This window comes from Anolis carolinensis, chromosome 4 (genome assembly GCF_035594765.1).
Source record: "Anolis carolinensis isolate JA03-04 chromosome 4, rAnoCar3.1.pri, whole genome shotgun sequence".
NCBI lineage: Eukaryota > Metazoa > Chordata > Lepidosauria > Squamata > Dactyloidae > Anolis > Anolis carolinensis.
The window spans coordinates 130,311,359-130,332,807 of record NC_085844.1 but is presented as its reverse complement, the minus strand read 5'-3'; the positions used below and the strand labels follow the sequence as shown (position 1 = coordinate 130,332,807).

General features: G+C 40.5%; 1 protein-coding gene and 1 long non-coding RNA gene across 2 annotated transcripts; one reads left to right on the top strand and one right to left on the bottom strand.

The window, feature by feature from the left end:
* Window positions 1-8,606: 8,606 nt before the first annotated feature.
* On the bottom strand, window positions 8,607-15,683 carry LOC100555685 (flavin-containing monooxygenase 5). The gene is made up of 4 exons (XM_062979760.1): window positions 15,588-15,683; window positions 13,253-13,679; window positions 11,242-11,314; window positions 8,607-10,355 (listed from the first exon to the last, which is right to left on the bottom strand). Exons 1-4 carry the CDS (start codon window positions 15,681-15,683, stop codon window positions 10,010-10,012), a joined length of 942 nt encoding a protein of 313 aa, XP_062835830.1. The 3' UTR covers window positions 8,607-10,009.
* Window positions 15,684-16,383: 700 nt separating this feature from the next.
* Window positions 16,384-17,621, top strand: LOC134298255 (uncharacterized). The gene is made up of 2 exons (XR_010005229.1): window positions 16,384-16,609; window positions 16,940-17,621. It is a non-coding gene; the product is annotated as an uncharacterized LOC134298255 (long non-coding RNA).
* The last annotated feature ends 3,828 nt before the right edge of the window (window positions 17,622-21,449 follow it).

The window sequence follows — 21,449 nt, the reverse complement described above, 5'->3', positions numbered from 1 at the left end:
TTCTCTAAGGACAGAGGCCCCAATGAACTAGGAATGCCCTCCATCCCTCATAGCCAGCAACAGCCCACCTGACATGTCCCCCAACCTGCATGCACCATATACTCACTCACGGCATGGTTCTCTGGCTTGTGCCAGCCTGCAGCAGCAATCCTTTGCTACCACAAAGGAGACTTACCAATGGATCACCCAAGCTGGCCGGATGGCCACAATGTATCCAAAACACCTCCGCTTGACTCTAGCCCAGGCAAGGGCATACTTTTTGCCTTGGGGCCACATTGTGGGTCTGGCTGGAAGGGCCGGGCCAGGAGGAAGGAGGGTCGGGCACACGCTGGGTGGGGAGGGCCCGGGAAAAGATGGGGCCAGGAGGGGGCAGGGCAGGTCCTGGGTCATCCTCAGGTGGTCCTCCTAGCATAAGGATGGGGCTGCTCATCCCATCTTTATGCTGGGAGGAAGGCAGGATACATGGTGACTGCCCCATCCTCTTTCCCATCCTCCTCCCCCAATCTTCGGGCTATCCTCTTGGCATTATGCTAGGTGAGACAGGTGGTGCCCCAGAGAACTCTCAACCACTGCGAACCTTCCTCGAACTGAATCGTCCTCCTGGCATAAGAATGAGGTCACTCGCACCATCTTTATGCCAGGAGGAGGGTGAGACACACAGTGGCTGAGGGCACTCCAGAGGGCACTCTCAGGTGCTATGTGCCTTTCTCCCACATCTTTTTAGCATAAGGACGTGGTGGGCCACCATGTTCTTATGCCAAGCGGACAGGGAAAATGAGCAGGGCCTGAGGTAAGTGCCTAAGTGCCCTTCCCCCGGGACTTAGTTTGCCCATGCCTGCTCTAGCCACTGTTTTGGGAAGACACTTTACACTTTGTATTTTGGAGCATCCATCCTTGTTTTACTAGTGTCATTTTTGCACAAATCGAACAAAGCCTCTGGCATTCACCTTCATCCCGGTGAACCTCTTTGTTTCTGATTCCTGATTCATTCTCAACCACAGTTAGCTAAACTTTCCAGATCCCCCAAATTTTGGCGTCATGGTTGTACCTTATGTCAAGGGAATAAGAGAAGGCACTGATAAGCGCAAACATACAGTAGAGTCTCACTTATCCGACACTCGCTTATCCAATGTTCTGGATTATCCAATGCATTTTTGTAGTCAATGTTTTCAATACATCATGATATTTTGGTGCTAAATTCGTAAATACAGTAATTACTACATAGCGTTACTGCGTACTGAACTACTTTTTCTGTCAAATTTGTTGTATAACATGATGTTTTGGTGCTTAATTTGTAAAATCATAACCTAATTTGATGTTTAATAGGCTTTTCCTTAATCCCTCCTTATTATTCAACATATTCGCTTATCCAACATTCTGCTGGCCCATTTATGTTGGATATGTAAGACTCTACTGTGCTATACTGCTGAGTACAACCACTTATTAATTGTAAAGATTTTAAAAAAAAACCTTTAAGAACAGGTAAGGGAAGAAAGCAATCATTGAAATGAACAGGGTGAAGAAAAAGTAGCAGAAATCATCAAGTTTCTTGGAAAAAAAACAAGGGTTTAAAAGAGCTAGACGGACAAAAAGGTATCTGCCACTGAGGGATATTAACCAATTCTTGCTTCTAGAAAAGGGGCACTGGAATTTGGCCTTTGTTCTCTCTACATTATATAATACAGTCAATGTTCTTTAAGTATCATGCTCCAAAAGCATGACTAGATAGATGACTGAAGTTGTGTGTGTGTGTGTGTGACTGCAACTTGTTCTTTCCAGTTACATTCTGGTGTATTACTGAACTTTAAGTAAACAACTAAAAATAGCCATCAGACTAAAATATAACTTCGTAATACAAAGAGACAGACTTGGTGGTAAACAGATTTGGCCTTTCAAAGTTTGTATGCCAGAAGAATCTTGAGATCAATGAAACTTTTGTGTAAGTAGTTTGAAGCTGCCAACTGCAATTGTCAATTGTAGGATTCATGAATTAGTAGAGGGCTACCAAAAGTATGAGTGTGATTATATTATATTATTTAAAGGAAGTTGACTAATAAAGGATAAAAACTGTCTGAGAGTGGCGTGTTTGTAGATCTGTTTTTGTTTGTACATTTATGTGCATGTCTGTGTTTCAGTTTTTATGTGTCCTGTTCTGTTAATGGCAAAGGTACATGCCTTGGTGACATCCTGGTTGGACTAATGTATTGTGGGCAGAGCCGGCCCTAGGTATTTTTCAAGTGTAGGCGAACAGAATTTTGCCCCCCCCCCCAAAAAAAACAATCACTGAAAAATAAAAGCGTTGGATAAGCGAAAATGTTGGATAATAAGGAGGGATTAAGGAAAAGACTATTAAACATCAAATTACATTAAGATTTTACAAATTAAGCACCAAAACATCATGTTTTACAAGAAATCAACAGAAAAAGCAGTCTCAACTGCGCCCCCGTATGTTTTGCTCCCGAAGCGACCACTTAATTCACCTCATTGTTGGACTGGCCCTGATTGTGGGGCTGCCTTTGAAAAGGCTATTCTCATGTGAACAAGGCATGAGATCCCTAATTTGTTGTAATGTCTCACGATTGCTTGATGTTATTATTTAATATGCTTTATTGATTTATGCTTTTTTATTTCCGGTTGCACTTTATGGCCTTGAATGCTTGCCACTATCTAAACACCCTGAGTCTCCATGGGGAGATAGGGCAGGATATAAATAAAGTGTTGTTGTTGTTGTTGTGGAATGAAGTAATGTTTAGCTTAAATTACTTTGTTGTTTATTTGTTCAATTGCTTCTGACTCTTCGTGACTTCATGGACCAGCCCACATCAGAGCTTCCTGTTGGCTGTGGCCACCCCCAGTTCCTTCAAGGTCAAGCCAGTCACTTCAAGGATACCATCCATCCGTCTTGCCCTTGGTCAGCCCATCTTCCTTTTTCCTTCCATTTCCTCCAGCATCATTCTCTTCTCCAAGCTTTCCTGTATTCTCAAGATGTTGCCAAAGTACTTCATCTTTGCCTCTAATATCCTTCCCTCCAGTGAGCATCCGGGCATTATTTCCTGGAGGATGGACTGGTTGGATCTTCTTGCGGTCCAAGGCACTCTCAGAACTTTCCTCCAACACCACAGTTCAAAAGCGTCTATCTTCCTTCGATCAGCCTTCCTTATGGTTCAGCTCTTGCATCCATAGGTTATTACAGGGAATACCATTGCTTTATCTATGTTGACCTTCGTTGCCAGTATGATGTCTCTACTCTTCACTATTGGTCATTGCTCTCCTCCCAAGAAGTAAACATCTCTTAATTTACTAATGTGGGTAAAAGCCTCAAAGTGTTAACAGATGGGTCCTTTTGAACCAATGGTTATAATGCATTCCAAATGTTTAATTATAATGCATATAAATTATGTAATCTTTTAGTAGCTTTTCAGTTCTGACAATTCCGAATGATTGTTGACTGTAACTGTACTTTTTCATAAAGTTATTCTACCTCAAGTTATTTTTGCGACAGCAGCTTATAGAGAACATAATTCTTGACTACGTATAATGGATATTGTTGACAGGACTTATGCAGACTTTACTGGTCTGGCTTGGCTAATATATGCCATGTAGGAACATATAGTCAGAGCACTCCTGGCAGATGGCCATCCAGCCTCTGCTTCAAAATATCCAGAAAAAGAGAGTCCATCATGCTCCAAGGCAGCATATTCCACTGCTGAATGGCTCTTACTATCTGGAAGCTATTTCTGAAGTTTAGGTGGAATCCCTTTTCCTGCTACAGTAGAGTCTCACTTATTCAAAATAAACGGGCTGGCAGAATGTTGGATAAGCGAATATGTTGGATAATAAGGAGGCATTAAGGAAAAGCCTATTAAACATCAAATTAGGTTATGATTTTACAAATTAAGCACCAAAACATCATGTTAGACAACAAATTTGGCAGAAAAAGTAGTTCAATACGCAGTAATGCTATGTAGTAATTACTGTATTTCTGAATTTAGCACCAAAATATCACGATATATTGAAAACATTGACTACAAAAATGTGTTGGATAATCCAGAACGTTGGATAAGCGAATGTTGGATAAGTGAGACTCTACTGTTTTTGAATCCATTGCTCCATGTCTTATAGTGGCCAAACACAAGCATACCCCTCCTGAATATGACACCCTTTCAAATATTTAAACATGGCTATCATGTCACCTCTTCTCTTTTCAAAACTAAATATGCTAAGCTGCCTTAGCTGCTTATCATAGGGCCTGATTTCCAGATCTTTAACTATTTTGATTGCCATTCTCTTGTCGTGGTGAGGAAGCTTGCATATTCCAATGAACCTGCAGGTGTAACCCCTGAAGTCATGCACCACAGGGGAGGTTCCAGACCAAGCACTACCAGAAGACCTGAACACTACAGCAGTTTAGGCGGAAGGTAACATGTTACATGTTGCAATGGCTGAGAAAGCGAAAGAAGGCTGCCACAGATTGAGAAGCCACCATCATTGAGTTAACCACGCCACTGGTTGGGACCTTCACTCTGTGAAGACTGTACGTTGATCAGCTGTACACCGACCTCTGTGTATCAAAAACACTCATGCACAGCCATCTTCCAAGAACTTGGAAGACTATCATAGACAACGAGGGATTGCCTAAATCTTGACACATTGCAACTTGTCAATATACTTCTTGAATTCTGGCCGGGAACTGACCGGGCATAAGAGTGTGAAGAATGTGAAGGACACCCCCCCCCCCCTTAATTCCACATAAAGACTTGCAAACCTAGGATAGAAACACATTTATGGCATGCAGCTGAGTGTTTGAGAAAGAGGTGAGGTTGAAGGAACATGCCAGGGGAGGATAAAAGGGGGGAAACGTGGAGGGAAAGAGGGGAGGAAGAGCAAGAAAGGAAGGAAGGAGAAGGCTGTAAATATTTGTGTGATGAAGATGGAATAAAATAACTTTTGCAAGCATATTGACAAGCCTGCCAATGTTGTTTATGGACTATTTAACTGAGTTTTGCTGGCACACACTATAGTGTTTTCTGCTAAGACAATTGATAAAGGGTCCATGCCCAGTGAGCTTCCACTGGCCTGATAAACAGTGAGAAACTCAGCCCTACTGATAAAGGGATTGTCTGTCGTTTGCTCTTATACAAAAGGTATTACATTTTTAGGCTTGGGAGCTCAGCAATCTCCATCCCCAGGGGTTTATGTGATTTATATTAATAGAGGGGACTGAGTGAACAAGTGCCTTCACAATACATTTGAATTAGTTTTATACAATATCAACTAATACAGCATACACAAAGATATTTAATACATTTATTAAAGAGTTTCATTTAATAGAGTTTGGGTTAAAGTTGCTGCTAGGACATTCCAAGGCTTTCAGTTAATAATGATAATAATAATAATAATAATAATAATAATAATAATAATAATAATAACAACAACAACAATAACAACAACAACAACAACAAGAACACACAAAGAGTCAGAAAAATTCTCAAAAGCAAGCTCAATGGAGGCAACACCATCAAGGCCATAAACACCTGGGCCATACCTGTCTTAAGATATACTGCTGGCATTATAAATTGGACACAGGCAGAACTGGACAATTTGGACAGAAAAACAAGAAAACTCATGACCATTCATCATTCACTGCAACCCCGCAGTGATGTTGACCGGCTATATCTACCTAGAAGATCAGGGGGCAGAGGACTCTTACAAGTAAAACAAGCAGTCAAAGAAGAAGAACATGCCCTGGCAGAATATGTAAAGCAAAGTGAAGAACCTGCTTTGATTGAAGTCAAAAATCAGAAACTCCTCAAAGCACAGCAGACAAAAAACCAGTACAAGAAACCCGCGCTACAAACTAGAGCTGACAGCTGGCACAACAAAACATTGCATGGAAAGTTCCTTGACAAAATTGAAGGAAAAGCTGATAAGGAGAAAACCTGGCTCTGGCTCACGAATGGGACCCTGAAGAAGGAGACAGAAGGCCTGATCCTTGCAGCCCAGGAGCAAGCCATCAGAACAAATGCAATTAAGGCCAAGATTGAAAAATTAGCTGATGACCCAAAATGCAAACTGTGCAAGGAAACCAACGAAACCATTGATCATATCCTCAGCTGCTGTAAGAAAATCGCACAGACAGACTACAAACAGAGGCACAACTATGTGGCCCAAATGATTCATTGGAACTTATGTCTCAAAGAACTGGTGGGATCACAAACCTGCAAAAGTATTGGAAAATGAGCACGCAAAGATACTGTGGGACTTCCGAATCCAGACTGACAAAGTTCTGGAACACAACACACCAGACATCACAGTTGTGGAAAAGAAAAAGGTTTGGATCATTAATGTTGCCATCCCAGGTGACAGTCGCATTGACGAAAAACAACAGGAAAAACTCAGCCGCTATCAGGACCTCAAGATTGAACTGCAAAGACTCTGGCAGAAACCAGTGCAGGTGGTCCCAGTGGTGATTGGCACATTGGGTGCCGTGCCGAAAGATCTCAGCCGGCATTTGGAAACAATAGACATTGACAAAATTACGATCTGCCAACTGCAAAAGGCCACCCTACTGGGATCTGCGCACATCATCCGAAAATACATCACACAGTCCTAGACACTTGGGAAGTGTTCGACTTGTGATTTTGTGATACGAAATCCAGCATATCTATCTTGTTTGCGGTGTCATACAATATAATAATAATAATAATAATAATAATAATAATAATAATAATAATAATAACAATAACAACAACTTTATTCTTTATCCCACCACCATCTCCCCGAAGGGACTCGGGGTGGCTTACATGGGGACAAACCCAACATATAACATAAGTATAAAACACAGTGCATGAATTAAAACAATATAAACAATATAAACAAAATAAATATACAACAGGACAAAACACATAAAACATAGCAATTACTTTAAAACCTGGCCTCAAGTACAGCATATGTGGGGGGTGACTAGTGCAGGACTTTAAGTAGGGTTTGTGGGAAAGTACAGAGACGATCAAGGATAGGGGCAAGAAGAACGGTCTCATCAAGACACTGGAAATCTAAAAAGTAAAAAGTAGGAGCAGAGATAAAGTGCAATGAGGAATTGTAAACATCGACGTCGACATATTTTGCACCTTGACCCAGATCTTTGGGATTTTAAGATTTTATTTTGTATGTCACTTTTATGACTGTTTTTATCATTGTTTGATTTTTTATTGTTGATTGATTTGTTTTTACTGTTTGCTTTTGTTTTTATATTGTTGTTCCGGGCTTGGCCCCATGTAAGCCGCCCCGAGTCCCTTCGGGGAGATGGGGCGGGGTATAAGAATAAAGTTATTATTATTATAAGCTACCAACTGGTGGAACTATTCACTAAAATGCGCACCAGAACATCCATGTTTTTAAATCCTTACGGAAGGTGGACAATGAAGGTGCCAGTCTGATCTCTCTGGGGAGAGAGTTCCAGAGTCGGGGGGCCACCACCAAGAAGGCCCTCCCCTTTGTCCCCACCAGCCACGCTTGGGACGGAGGTGGGAGCGAAAAAAGGGCCTCCCCAGAAGATCTTAAGAAAGATCTTAAAGGTGGAATAGTTTAAAATAAAAAAACGAAATTATATAAATCCATGTGAGGTCTCTTGACAGTCTGAATCAATTTGGGAAGGGGGTATGGTTGCTCAATAACAACACAGCAAAAGGGGCTGCTGTCAACATGAAAAATTTGCCACTCCTCCAAATTTTTCGTCACTCTTCCATTTGCAAACGGAACCCACAGCTTAAGAAACAGTGAATTAGAGAGACAGATACACCCTGAAATCCAAGAGACTGGGCCAATGTCGATATCTCCTGGCTGAGCATTACACTTTGAATCCGTCACAATGCAGACATCATCACAATGCTGGCATCATCGTACTGGCCATAGGTATTGTAGAGCTAGAGGCAGCATTTTGCCCAGCACGAGTTCTTCAGCGAAAGCAGAATGCTAGGCTTCAAGCCAAAGAATTGTCCTTTTCTGGTTTGTGAGAGGAATAAATAGACTTGTACAGAGCTTTTCACATCAAATACTTACACAGAATTCTGTCTCGTGTTCCAACATCAAGCATTTACATGAGAATATACACTATTGTCCAATTGGTTAATATGTTTATTATGAATTGTTTTAGATTTTATTTTTTCTATTATTGTTGATTGTTGTATTTTATTTTGTTTATTAGGAGTCCCTGGTGGCACAATGAGTGAAACCCTTGTGCCGGCAGAACTGCTGACTTGAAGGCTGGGTTGTTGACCTGAAGGTTGCCAGTTCAAATCCGGAGGAAATGGGTGACTCCCTCTGTCAGCTTCAGCTCTCCATGTGGGGACATCAGAGAAGCCTCCGACAAGGATAGTAAAACATCAAAACATCTGGGCGTCCCCTGGGTCACGTCCTTGCAGATGGCCAATTCTCTCAAACCAGAAATGACTTGCAGTTTCTCAACACTAAAAAAATTGTTTATTGCTTTGGATATTTTTATAACATAGTATAGAAAATATACAAGCATTTTATCTTGATTTGTTTGAAAAAAAAAATTATTTGTTTGAAATAAAATAAGGACATTAATACTATGTACACCATACTGATTTTCAATATTTTATTACTAATTACTGTTACAATATTTGAACATATCTGTTTGTAGGAAAAATACGATTCCAACATAAAACAGAGAACAGAGTGTATATTTCCTCAATCACAGGGGAAAGATATTTTGTTTCATAAGACAAAAATAAGCCTGGGAAATGGGAAGCAAGGCAAGGAATTGCGTTGAAAACGGAAGCAATTTCTATGCAGTAATGTGTGGTGTTTAGATACTTGAAATAATGTCATAAGGAAGAGGGAGCAGGCTTTTTCCTTTACCCTAGAGACAGAGCAATGGGTTCAAATGACAGGAAAGGAGATTCCATCTGAACGTTAGGAAGAACTTCTTGACTATAAGAGTTGTTCAACATTGGAATTCTCTGCTTCAGAGTGTGATGGAGGCTCCTTCTTTGGAGAATTTTAAGCAGATGATGGAATGGTAATCTGACGGGGGTGATTTGATTGTGCTTTTCCTGCATTGCAGGTGGTTGGACTAGATGGCCCACGTGGTCTCTTCTAACGCTATAATTCCATGATTCTATGGCAAAGGCCCATCAAAGTGCATGCATTAACTTGAGCATAGAACATGAAAGCAATTGTGGGAATTATCTACTATTTGATAAATATACATTGATACAAGAGTAGTGGGGAGGGATAGTATATGAAAGAATTGCAGCAGAATTTTTTGCTTGTTTGAAATTCAAGAAAAAACAATGAGATTTGGTAACCAGTCAACTAGCAAAATACAAGCTGCTGATCATCTTCACAATTTATGTACAGTAGTCTCGCTTGTCCAACATTCTGGATTATCCAACTCAGTCTGCCTCCTGTCTAGATCCACTGCTGTTTCTCTAGGAAGCAAGGACTGAACATTTTACGGATGTAACTTCTGACAATGTTGTTACTATAAGTTCATTTTATGCAATTCTATCTTTATTTGTAGTCAATTTTTAGTAGCTAATGTCTTTGTAGTCAATGTTTTCAATACATTGCGATGTTTTGGTGCTAAATTCATAAATACAGTAATTACTACATAACGTTACCATGTATTGAACTGCTTTTTCTGTCGATTTGTTGTAAAACATGATGTTTTGGTGCTTAATTTGTAAAATCATAAACGTAATTTGACGTTTAATAGGCTTTTCCGCAATCTCTCCTTATTATCCAACATTTTCACTTATCCAACGTTCTGCCAGCCCATTTATGTTGGATAAGTGAGACTCTACTGTATCAGTGTTTACTGTAGTCACTAGGCAACAATTCACAGAAACAAGAAGGCAAAGAAAGCACCCCAGAACTCAAATATGCAACATGCAAAGGTGGCTTTTGTACATGAAAAAGCAGCCACAAAGAAGGGAAGTCCAAGAAATGGTACCAGATGTTCTCTGGCTGCAATAAGGACAAATTATAAGTAAGCTAATATGACGGCAAAGAGAGCAAAACAGCCAAAGACTTTCATGAAGATGGAAGTGACACTGCTGCCAGAGCGTGATTGCAGGGTTCGTGTTTTTGTAGCCCTGACAATTCTTTCTCTTTGGGTTAGGATGGCATTTCTGGCTCCTTCCCACTTGCCAGGCCCAGACAGACGGAACTGCATAGGTGAACATGGCCCAAAAAAGACTTCCCAAGCCAGTCTTGGATCGGTCAGCCAGAGATTGAGTAGGTTGGGTTTTACTCCTGAGAGCGAAGCCAGTTCATCCATGTGATCAACATACTGGACTTGTAGGGAGATGTGCTGGCTTGGTACGTACCTAAGGACAAGAGATGAACAACATGAATATAGCTCCGAAGATAGCTTAGAATTTCCTAGAGCAGTAGTTCCCAAACTTTGCTCCCCTAGATGTTTTAGATTTCAGTCCCCAGAACTCTTGAAAAGTCAGGTGGAGATGAATAGTTCATAAAGAAAAGCCAACATTTAAACAACTAGGTTTCCATAAACAGGCTGTGTATGCAGACTAGTGGATACAAGGTAAAGATAAAGGTTTTCCCCTGACATTACGTCTAGTTGAGTCTGACTCTGGAGGCTGGTGCTCATCTCCATTTCTAAGCCAAAGAGCTGGCGTTGTCTTTAGATGGCTCCAAGGTCTTGTGGCCGGGATGACTGCATGGAGTTCCATTACCTTCCCACCAGAGCGGTACCTATTGATCTACTCACACTTGCATGTTTTCAAACTGCTAGATTGGCAGAAGCTGGGGCTAACAGAGGGAGCTCACCCCACTCCCCAGATTCAAACACCGACTTTTCACTCAGCAAGTTCAGCAGCTCAGCAGTTTAATCCACTGCACCACCAGGGGCTCAATGGATACAAATTCACCTTCAAAACGAGAACAAAGAATCCTGCAAATCGTTACAAGGAGGACAATGTTCAAGTTTTAGTAAAGGAGACAGACAAAAACCTGTACAAAAAGGAAAATTTGCATCGAGGAAAAAGGCATGGACCGTTTGAGAGCTCATTTTGATGGAGAAAGCATGTTAAAATTAAAGGACATATTATTGCATTATTGTTACCTTTCACTTTTAGTTGATTGTGAAACATCTAATAAAAATAATAAAAAGGAAACTAAATTTTGATCTCTTAAGTCCCTAGAGACAGAGCAGTCCAAATCTGTAAATACAATGTGAAAATAGTTTCCTACCGTTTGTTATTATACTGAAATTTCTTTGCAATGTCAGCCATCATCATATCCTCTGAAGGCAGTTTGATCAAGCCTGAAAAATAAAATCTGATTAATACCTATTGCTCACAGAGGAGTCAGCAAACACTACTGCACCTGTAAACTGAGTGGATGGAAGACTAGACCGTAATCTGAGCATCTTTTTTACAGAGTCATCTCTTGGCTTAGTAACCTCAGCTTCTTTCATAGGGATGCCACAGATATGAATCTGGGACTTTGACTTTCTGCATATTAGGGATTCTTGCACCATGTACAAGCAAAGTCCACCACTGAACAACTAGAAACTTATATTTTTAATGCCTTTGTTATGATTTAACACAACACCTGAAGTTTACATACATACCATCTTGTTTTCACTATGGCATTATGAATATTTTTACAATGTGTTGTTGAAGGCTTTCATGGCTGGAATCACTGGGTTGCTGTAAGTTTTCTGGGCTGTATGGCCATGTTTCAGAAGAGGCCCCTACCCTCCTCTCCTTCCATAGGAGCTTAAAAACCTGGCTCTTTCAAAAGGCCTTTGATACTTAATTTGGTGTCGGACTGATCTATCTGCCCATTTTATAATAGCCCCATTCTTGAGGTGTTGCCAATGCTATATTGCACTTTGTCCATTTCAACTGTGAAATTACCTTCCCCATTTCGGCCCATTTCGGCACATGTTGCACTTTGCCTGGGTTCTATGAATTAGTCTCCAGTGTTAATATTGTATGTTTTATGTTGATTTTAACGATTGTTTTTACTGTAATTGATGTTTTTATTGGATAACTGTTTTATTGCTGTGTTTTGATATTTGATTGTTTTATCGGGCAAGGCCCCATGTAAGCCGCCCCGAGTCCCTTCAGGGAGATGGGGCGGGGTATAAAAATAAAGTTATTATTATTATTATTATTATTATTATTATTATTATTATTATTATTATTATTATTCTCTCCTGATATTTCGCCCACATCTGTGGCAGGCATCCTCAGGAGTGTGAGGTCTGTTGGAAACTAGGCAAGTGGGGTCTGTGGAAAGTCTAGGTTGGTAGAAAGAACTCTTGTCTGTTTGAGGTAAGTATGAATGTTGCAATTGATCACTTTAACTAGCATTTAATGGCCTTGCAGATTCAAAGCCTGGCTGTTTCCTTTCTGAGGGAATCCTTTGTTGGGAGGTGTTAGCTGGCTCTGATTGTTTCATTTCTGGAATTCCTCCATTTTCAGAGTAGTGTTCTTTAAATTCCAGACATGAAACAATCAGGGCCAGATAACACCTCCCAACAAAAGATTCCCACAGGCAGGAAGCAGCCAGGCATTGAATGTGCAAGGCCATTAAATATTTGAAATAATTAAATACTTGATTAAAATGCTAATAATTAAAATGCTAATCAAGGTGATCAATTCCAAAATTCACACTTGCCTCAAACAGACACAGAAGTCTTGTCTGCCTGAGTCAAGTGTGAATGTTGCAATTGATCACCTTGATTAGCATTTTAATGGCCTTGCTGATTCAAAACTTGTCTGAAAATAAACAAAATTTGGCTCCCAGTTTTAAAAAAAAACTCTAAATGCAGGACAGAGAATGAAGAACAACACTCTGAAAACAGGGGAATTCCAGATATGAAACTATCAGGGCCAGCGAACACCTCCCAACAAAGGATTCCTTCAGACAGGAAGCAGCCAGGCATTGAATCTGCAAGGCCATTAAATGCTAATCAAGGTGATCAATTGCAACATTCACATTTGCCTCAAACAGACAAGAGTCTTTCCCCCCAATCTGGACTTTCCACACCACTTGCCTAGTTTCTGAGCATGTCTGCCACAGATGTTGGCGAAACTTCAGAAGAGAATGCTTCTGGAACATGGCCATACAGCCCAGAAAACTCACAGCAACCAGATACTTTTACTACTATGTGTGCTACTTTCCCAGACTTCTTTGTTTTTAGGTCTAGCCGAAAGATTTTAATAGCCCAGAAGCCAACTAGAATCCTTACCCTTGAAGACTCTTGTAGCCCAGCGAGCTTGGAGCTCTGATATTGGCATGATGGCTCCCAAAGGCTGGAGAAGGCCAATGATTGCTAGAGTGGGCCTTTTCAAATGTGGTGGGAAGACAAATTTATAGAGCGGAATGTGATTGCCATTTGTCTTGATCACTCCTTCCTCAATGAATGGGAAGGAGTAGCTGTATCCTGTAGCAAAGATCACAACATCGATGTTTTCCTCGCTGCTGCCATCTTCAAAAATAACACCCCTCTCTGTGAATTCTTTGATGTTTGGCTTTATTATCACTCTGCCTGCAATGATGGCATTCGGCAAATCATCAGCTGCAATGGGGTATCTAGTAAGAAACCTACAAGGTGAAGATGAAAAGACAATATGTTTGAATTGGATAAGTAGCAGAGGGTGATTTTCAGTTTCTCTCTATTCTCTCTCACCTTTCATTCCTTTTATCTCATCTCTGCATTTGTTTGTGATTTTTAAAAAGTTATCCAGACGTCTCCTATAATGTTTACATTTGTATAGAATTTTGACTAATAATTGTTTTGCAAGAAGTTGTTCCCATTATAAGATGTTTAGGTAGGTTTTTCACTAACTGTATTTTATCATAGTTAATAATAATAATAATACTTTATTCTTATATCCTACCCCATCTCCCCAAGGGGACTCAAGGAGGCTTAAAAAGGGACCATGGCCAAACAATATAAAAATACAACAGTAAAAACAAATCCACACACAGCAATAAATACATCAAGAAAAAGCATACAACAACAACAATATAAAAACAACTAGCTGTGCCCGGCCACGCGTTGCTGTGGCAAAGTGGTGGTGGTATTGGTTAAAAATTGTTGTGTAGTTTTTATTTGTCGTTATTTGTATTTTTTAAAATTAATTTTATTGTAAGTTATATTTTTATTTATTATATTTTATTATTTTCTTGTATTATTTTTAGTTATTTTCTGTTATAGTATTTTATTGTATTAATTTTTTAGTGTTTTTAATTATTTTTAGTGTTTTTAATTATTTTTTATTGGGTTGCTAGGAGACCAAGTTGGAGGAGCTTAGCCTTCTAACTGGCAGCAATTGGATAAAAGCAATTATTCCTCTCTCTCTAATTAGGACTTTATTTTTCTTTTCTTTTTGTTGTATCAACCTGGAGGCGTGGATGAGGGGTTGTGTCGTCAAATTTCGAGGTTGGGGAGCCTGTAGTTTTGTTGTTTTGTGGGTCGCCGTGATGCCATCACTCTTTTATATATATAGATATATATATATACACACACACATACTAGCTGTGCCCGGCCACACGTTGCTGTGGCGAAGTATGGTGGTATGGGAAATAAAGGAATTGGTGGTAATTAAGGTAAAGGGTAAAGGTTTTACCTTACATTAAGTCCATTATAAATGGGTTATATAGCTGTGTGGAAGGGCCTTGAGTCTACACTGCCATATAATCCAGTTAAAATCAGATAATCTGTATTATATAGGCAGTGTGGAAGAGGCCTAAGTGAGGCCTAACTCTGCCTGTCCCCTGGGCTGAGTGGGTTCCTAGGAGACCAAGTGGGCGGAGCTTAGCCTTCTGACTGGCAGCAATGGGATAAAAACAATTATTCCTCTCGCTCTAATTAGGACTTTATTTTTCTTTTCTTTTTGTTGTATCAACCTAGAGGCGTGGATGATGGGTTGTATTGTCAAATTTCGAGGTTGGGGGCCTGTAGTTTTGTTGTTTTGTCCACTGCCCTGATGCCATCACTCTTTTATATATATAGATTAAAACATGTTCAATGCCCTGGAGCGGTATAGTTAGTATTTCTTCTATATGTATATTTTTTGTAATTTTTAATAGAGAACTATGTCAAAAATTCGGAAAACACTAAATGTTGCAATTTGCATTTGTGGTTTACATATTGATTAGAAAGTTTGGAAGGATATGAACCAAATGAATGTCTTGCCCTCTATGGGTTTACTGTATTTGCAGAGGTTTTTTAAAATTATTTTAGTGAATCGTTTCAGCACCGTCCATGTATATGATGCTGCACTGAATATTATACCACTGATCAGAAGAAGAAGAAGAAGAAGAAGAAGAAGAAGAAGAAGAAGAAGAAGAAGAAGAAGAAGAAGAAGAAGAAGAAGAAGAAGAAGAAGACTGACACACGCCAGTAAGCGTGGTCCCAGTGATGATCGGCATACTGGGTGCAGTGCCTAAAGACCTAGAAGAGCACTTGAGAACAATCGACGCTGACAAAATTATCATCTGGCAACTGCTTTGGAGACTGTCAACCTCATCATACAGGGCTAAAATTGGCGGGATAACAGCGATTTAGTCCTGGTCACCCATGGAGCCAGACGGCTCCCATCAAACGACATCATGCTGGTTCCATGAGTGAACTTTGTGGCTCTAAAATAGGGGTCCCCAAACAAAGACCCCATTGTGGTTATTTGTGGAAATAAATAAATAGGTAAATAGAAGCTTTATCACAATCTTTGAACCAAGATAACCTCTGCTGTGTAACAAAGTTGTCACTTAGGCTTGAATGTAACAGTTAACAGTATCTTTATTTGGGCTTAAAAGTTCAAACACATACAGGGCAACAATATACAACAGTTCTTTTCAAATACAGTAGAGTCTCACTTATCCAACATAAACGGGCTGGCAGAACATTGGATAAGTGAATATGTTGAATAATAAGGAAAGATTAAGGAGAAGCCTATTAAACATCAAATTAGGTTGTGATTTTAAAAATTAAGCACCAAAACATCATTTATACAACAAATTTGACAGGAAAACTAGTTCAATATGCAGTAATGCTATGTAGTAATGACTGTATTTAAGAATTTAGCACCAAAATATCACGATGTATTGAAAACATTGACAACAAAAATGCATTAGATAATCCAGAACGTTGGATAAGTGAGACTCTACTGTATGCCTCATTTCTTCTTTAAACAATCAAACTCAGGAGAGCACGACAGCCATTTCATTCCTGACTGAATTTCCAGTCAGCCCCTATCTCCCTCTTCAGAATAAAAGTGGCAGTTAAAATCCTTTGGTCTCAGTACCAGCTAGACGCAACAGCCAATCAGAATCCTGGCTGGCTCAGCCAATCAGCTATTGCCACAACTCCAATTAACTCATCTCTAACATGGAGTCTCTTTTATAATCCCTCACACCTGTCCTAAACCTTACACTTTGGCCCCTTCTACACTGCAACATAATCCAGATTATCAAAACGAAAAATCCACATCTGTTTTGGATTATATGAGTCTACACTGCCATATAATCCAGTTCAGAGCACATAATCTGGATTTTATATGGCAGTGTAGAAGGGGCCTTAGGCTCAACTCCTGAGAATAAGGTAGGCACCCATGTTGCTGATACTGAGGCAATCGCAGGAGTAGAAGAAGTGTAATGGGTGGTTCTTAGAAAAATAATGTGCCAGGAAAGAATCTGTCACTTTCAGTTTCTGAATATGGATTAAAAGAGGTTTGCAGTGCAGTAGCGTACACTAGATCATTTGTCTCTCAGAATTTGCAGTTAAATCATCTTGTATTTCAAATCTAATTTGCTTATTTTCTTCCCATTACCAATTTCAGAGTATTAAAAAATTCCAGTCTTACCTGTGCTGGGGCTTAATACCATAGTTCTCATGGTTAAATCTTGAGTTCAGCTTTTTCTCTCCCCACAGGTTTACCAAAGCGGCAGGCAGTAAATGGCGAAGGAAGTTTTTGAAACGGGTGAAATGCACCACATCTAAAGGGTACCCATCATCACAGACCCGATTGACCACCCAGGTGCCAGTTCTGGTGCTCAGGAAGATCTGTGCCAGGGAGAAAGGGGGCAAATCACAAAAGAAAAATCATCAGGTGTATTAGTTGCTGCGCATTAAGCTTTACATGGAATCAATTTGTGGACTCATGGAGTCTCTAAAAGTGTATCAGAACCAAGGTGCAGAATGCAGAATCTGGTGATGTAGTAACATTGAATCACTTCCAACTGCAGGTGGAGAAATAACATTTTAATGCTCCTTTAGAGAGGAAAAATATGGATTTAAGGAGCTGTCTTCCCCTTGTGTGTAAAAAGCAAGTGAGGCCCTTCTACATTACTATATAAAATCCAGATTGTCTGCTTCAAAGGAAAATTCAAAATTTAGGGCCTCTTCTAGCGAAGGAGACCCGCGCTGAATCCTGCAAGGAGGGTTGCACAACACCTGGTGAGCCTTCCGAGAAGCAAATCAGAATTTCCCTGTCCAAAATGATTATCTCATCCAAGATCTGTGAAGCAGAGAGCACCGAAGCCTTTTATTCTGTCCAGCTGTACAGGATGACGGTCGCAATATGATGAAGAAATAAACCGGCATACATTTACAATGAAAACAGCACTTTTTATACATTTCTTGTTTTGAATTTCCCGCCTCCCGCCCACCAGCCACTCTGCGCTGATTGGCTCTGACGTCGGAGCGGATGGGGAGCCCCATCTGTGACCTCACTCCCTCGCTGGCCAATGGGGGAGATGGAGGTATGGCAACAGAAAAACAAAGAGCATACATGTGGAGATGACAGGATTATCTTTGACCGGACTTTGGACAATGGATTGGTATCAGTTCCATGAATGGGGTCTAGCCCTGCAGGTTTTCCACTGTGGTGACAGGAATGGGTGATAGGATAAGGAGGTGACTCAAACTTCTGAGAAAGGAAGTGGCCTCTGTTGAAACCGACCTCCTTCCTCCAGGAAATGAGTCATTTGTGATGTCCAGTAGGGCCTCTCCCCAGGTGGTCTGACACTTAATGTCCTCCGAAATCTGGGGCGAGACATATTGTCAATAAAGATATTTTGAGAGTCCAAACTGTTGCATCCGGTGTCCTTTTTTGGGCATCCAGGGTGACTTCCCCAGCTAGAGGTCAGGCTTCAGTTATCATGCTCCATATATATATATGGAGCATTATATATATATATATATATATATATATATATATATATATATAGGTAAAGGTAAAGGTTTTCCCCTGACGTTAAGTCCAGTCATGACCGACTCTGGGGGTTGGTGCTCATCTCCATTTCTAAACCAAAGAGCTGGCGTTGTCCGTAGACACCCCCAAGGTCATGTGGCCGGCATGACTGCATGGAGTGCTGTTATCTTCCCGTCAGAGCGGTACCTATTGATCTACTCACATTTGCATGTTTTCGAACTGCTAGGTTGGCAGGAGCTAGGGCTAACAGCGGGTGCTCATTCTGCTCCTGGGACCTTTTGTCCGCAAGTTCAGCAGCTCAGCGTTTTAACACACTGTGCCACCAGGGGCCCCCTGAAAATAATATTGGCAATAAGAAATAATGTTAAAAATAATAAGATGATAGTGACACATGAGGAACCCCATATCCAGGGAGAATTTCAAGATAATCCAACATCCCATGGAGCTGGGGAAACAAAAACATGTGCTTCCATGACCGTATGTCCAGGCTTCAATCTCTGGACGCGTATTCATGGGGGTCTTCTTAGAAGGGAATCCCAGGATTTCCTTTCCTGCGCAGGCAGGTGAAGAGGGCAGGTTGAGGTACCCTGGGACTTGGACAAAAACACGAGGGTTACATGGGAGTTCATGCGGGGAAATGGGGAGAGATATCACTGATGGTTAAGAGTTCATAAAGTTCATAAAAGGGGAAATGAATGGCAAGGGAAATGGATCAAAATGGGCAGTAGAGTCTAATCTAAAGGAACAGAAAAATTTGTGTCAAGGTGATTTAGAGAGACAGAAAGATACATTTCAATTTTGAGAAATGAGGGCAAGATTATAAAATGCATTGTTCACTGGGCTTTTTTTTCTCTTGCCAGCCCCCAGACCAAAAGCCCAGAAATGCAAACCATCCTCCGCCCAGCTTTTGACAAAGGGCCTTCTTCCTGAGAACTAACAACTCAGTTAATTGTTTCTTACCCCAGTCAACAGCTCTAAAACAAAAGAGAAAATCTACATCTCTAGGCTTCCAAGCCAAAGGCTAGCAAAAGGGGGAGAAAAACAAAAAAAACTGGGCTTGGCAAAGGTCAAATATCTTTTGTGATATGGTTTCTAGTAATAAATTTGTTACCTTCTGCTATAAATATATGACATATAGGACATAAAGCCTTGATTATATGTACACACTATCTAACATGGGAAGGGTCCTAGTTGTTGTTGTTGTTGCCTTTGCAAATTGACCAAGACGTAACCCTTATTATCCAGCCTGATGTCCTTGTCCTTAGCAAAACTATAAGTTACTATCATGGATCCTCCGGTGGCCTACGGGATAAAAGCCTCGTGATTTGAAGGTTGGGTTGCTGACCTGAAGGCTGCCAGGTTCGAATCCCACCCGGGGAGAGCGCAGATGAGCTCCTTCTATCAGCTCCAGCTCCATGTGGGGACATGAGAGAAGCCTCTCACAAGGATGGTAAAAACATTAAAACATCTGGGCTTCCCCTGGGCAACGTCCTTGCAGACGGCCAATTCTCTCACTCCAGAAGCAACTCCAGTTGCTCCTGACACGAAAAAAAAGTTACTATCTTTCATTGGGGGGGGGGGGGGTCATGTTCAACTTCATTCTGCTTCGAACAGGATTATATGGCGGTGTAGACTCATATAATCCAGTTCAAAGCAGATAATGTGGATTATTTGCTTTGATAATCTGGATTATATGTCAGTGTAGAAGGGGCCTTAGAGGATATGGTGATTTTGCATATGAAGAAAAGAAAAAGGGGATTTCTCCATCAAGCTCCATGTTTGAATAGAATCTAAGGCTGGATCTGCACTGCCCTATATCCCAGGATCTGAATCTAGATTATCTGTTTTGAACTGGAATATATATGAGTCTACACTGCCAGATAATCTGAGATAAGCAGATAATCTGGGATCAGATCCTGGAATATAGAGCAGTGTAGATCCATCCTAAGCCCCATCCACACAGGGATTACTTCGAAGTGAATTAAGAAGCATGTGCAAATTTTAACCTGTATCCACTCTGAAACAGTGTTTGAAGTAAGCATAGGAAGGAGTGGTTTTGGAAGGCATTACACAAATGTAAACAGTACCTGGGAAGTGTATAAGGCTGATGCACAACCCAGCTTGGGAAGGGAGAAGAAGACTTCTAGCTACTGACAAAGTTTGGTGTAACTCTTGCTTTGCCTTCAGGAGCTGCTAAACTGCAATCGCTGGTATAGCTCTTTGCCAAGAGATAATGGGAAAAATAGTAAACTCCTGGGTTTCTAGGGAGGCATTTAAGACGGATCAGAATGTGGATTTAACAGATCTGTTGAGTGTGTAAACTATGGCTGGATCTACACTGCCAGTTTCTGAATCCAGATCATCTTCTGGATCTACACTGCCATATAATCCAGTTCAAAGCCAAAGATCTGGATTCAGAAATAGGATTATATGGCATTGTAGATGGGGTCTATCTTTCATCTTTCCCCATTTTTGTAGTTCCTATGCAAACAAACGATATACACTTTGGATCTCTTAAATCCACATTCTTCTCCCAATTAAATGGCAGTATTATCTTCAGTGCTGAAATGGCTTGAAAACAGGAGCTTAGCTATACATAGAACCATAGAGTTGGAAGAGACCACAAGGGCCATCCAGTCAAATCTTATGCCATGTAGGAAAAGCACAATCAAAGTAACTCTGACAGATAGCCATCCAGCTTGTTTCAAAGTGTCCAGAGAAGGAGCCTCCACCATACACTGAGGTATATTGCATTACCGAATAGCTTGTTTAATTGGTTTGGAGAGTTGAGTAGATGCCTGAAGGAATTTAATTGCTAAGCAATCCCAACTTAACTATTAAGGAAATAATAATGGTTAAAAAAGGTCAACCTGCTTAGTGACATGGCTGAGGTCCACAGAGATATCTGCACCCGAATTTCCCAAACCAATGACAAGAACTCGCTGGTCCTGGAATTTCTCTGAATGTTTATATTCTCGACTGTGCATTAGTTCCCCCTTAAACTTCTTGACCCCTGTGAAAAAGGAGGAGACAAAAAGGAGATTTATTCCTAATGCATGCTAGATATGCTTTTCTCATTAAATTTTTTAAAAAACAGGAGTCTTTCAAACACATCGATTTCTAAGCAGCCATTTTCTTAAGCTCACAATGCAATGCAATGCAAGCTCCTCTTGTTTTACAGCCAAATTGTCTAAACTGTAATCTTTTAAATTAAATTGTATTGCAGAT

What these genes read in the sequence shown, in the direction of transcription:
- LOC100555685 (XM_062979760.1), bottom strand. Translation starts at nt 15,683, where the DNA reads ATGGGGTCTTTGTTTGGGGACCCCTATTTTAGAGCCACAAAGTTCACT. An exon ending in GGAGCCGTCTGGCTCCATGG is followed by an intron (nt 13,680 to 15,587) that starts GTGACCAGGACT and finishes GAGAGAGAATAG; the next exon opens with AGAGAAACTGAAAATCACCC. An exon ending in GGCTACAAGAGTCTTCAAGG is followed by an intron (nt 11,315 to 13,252) that starts GTAAGGATTCTA and finishes TTTATTTTTCAG; the next exon opens with GCTTGATCAAACTGCCTTCA.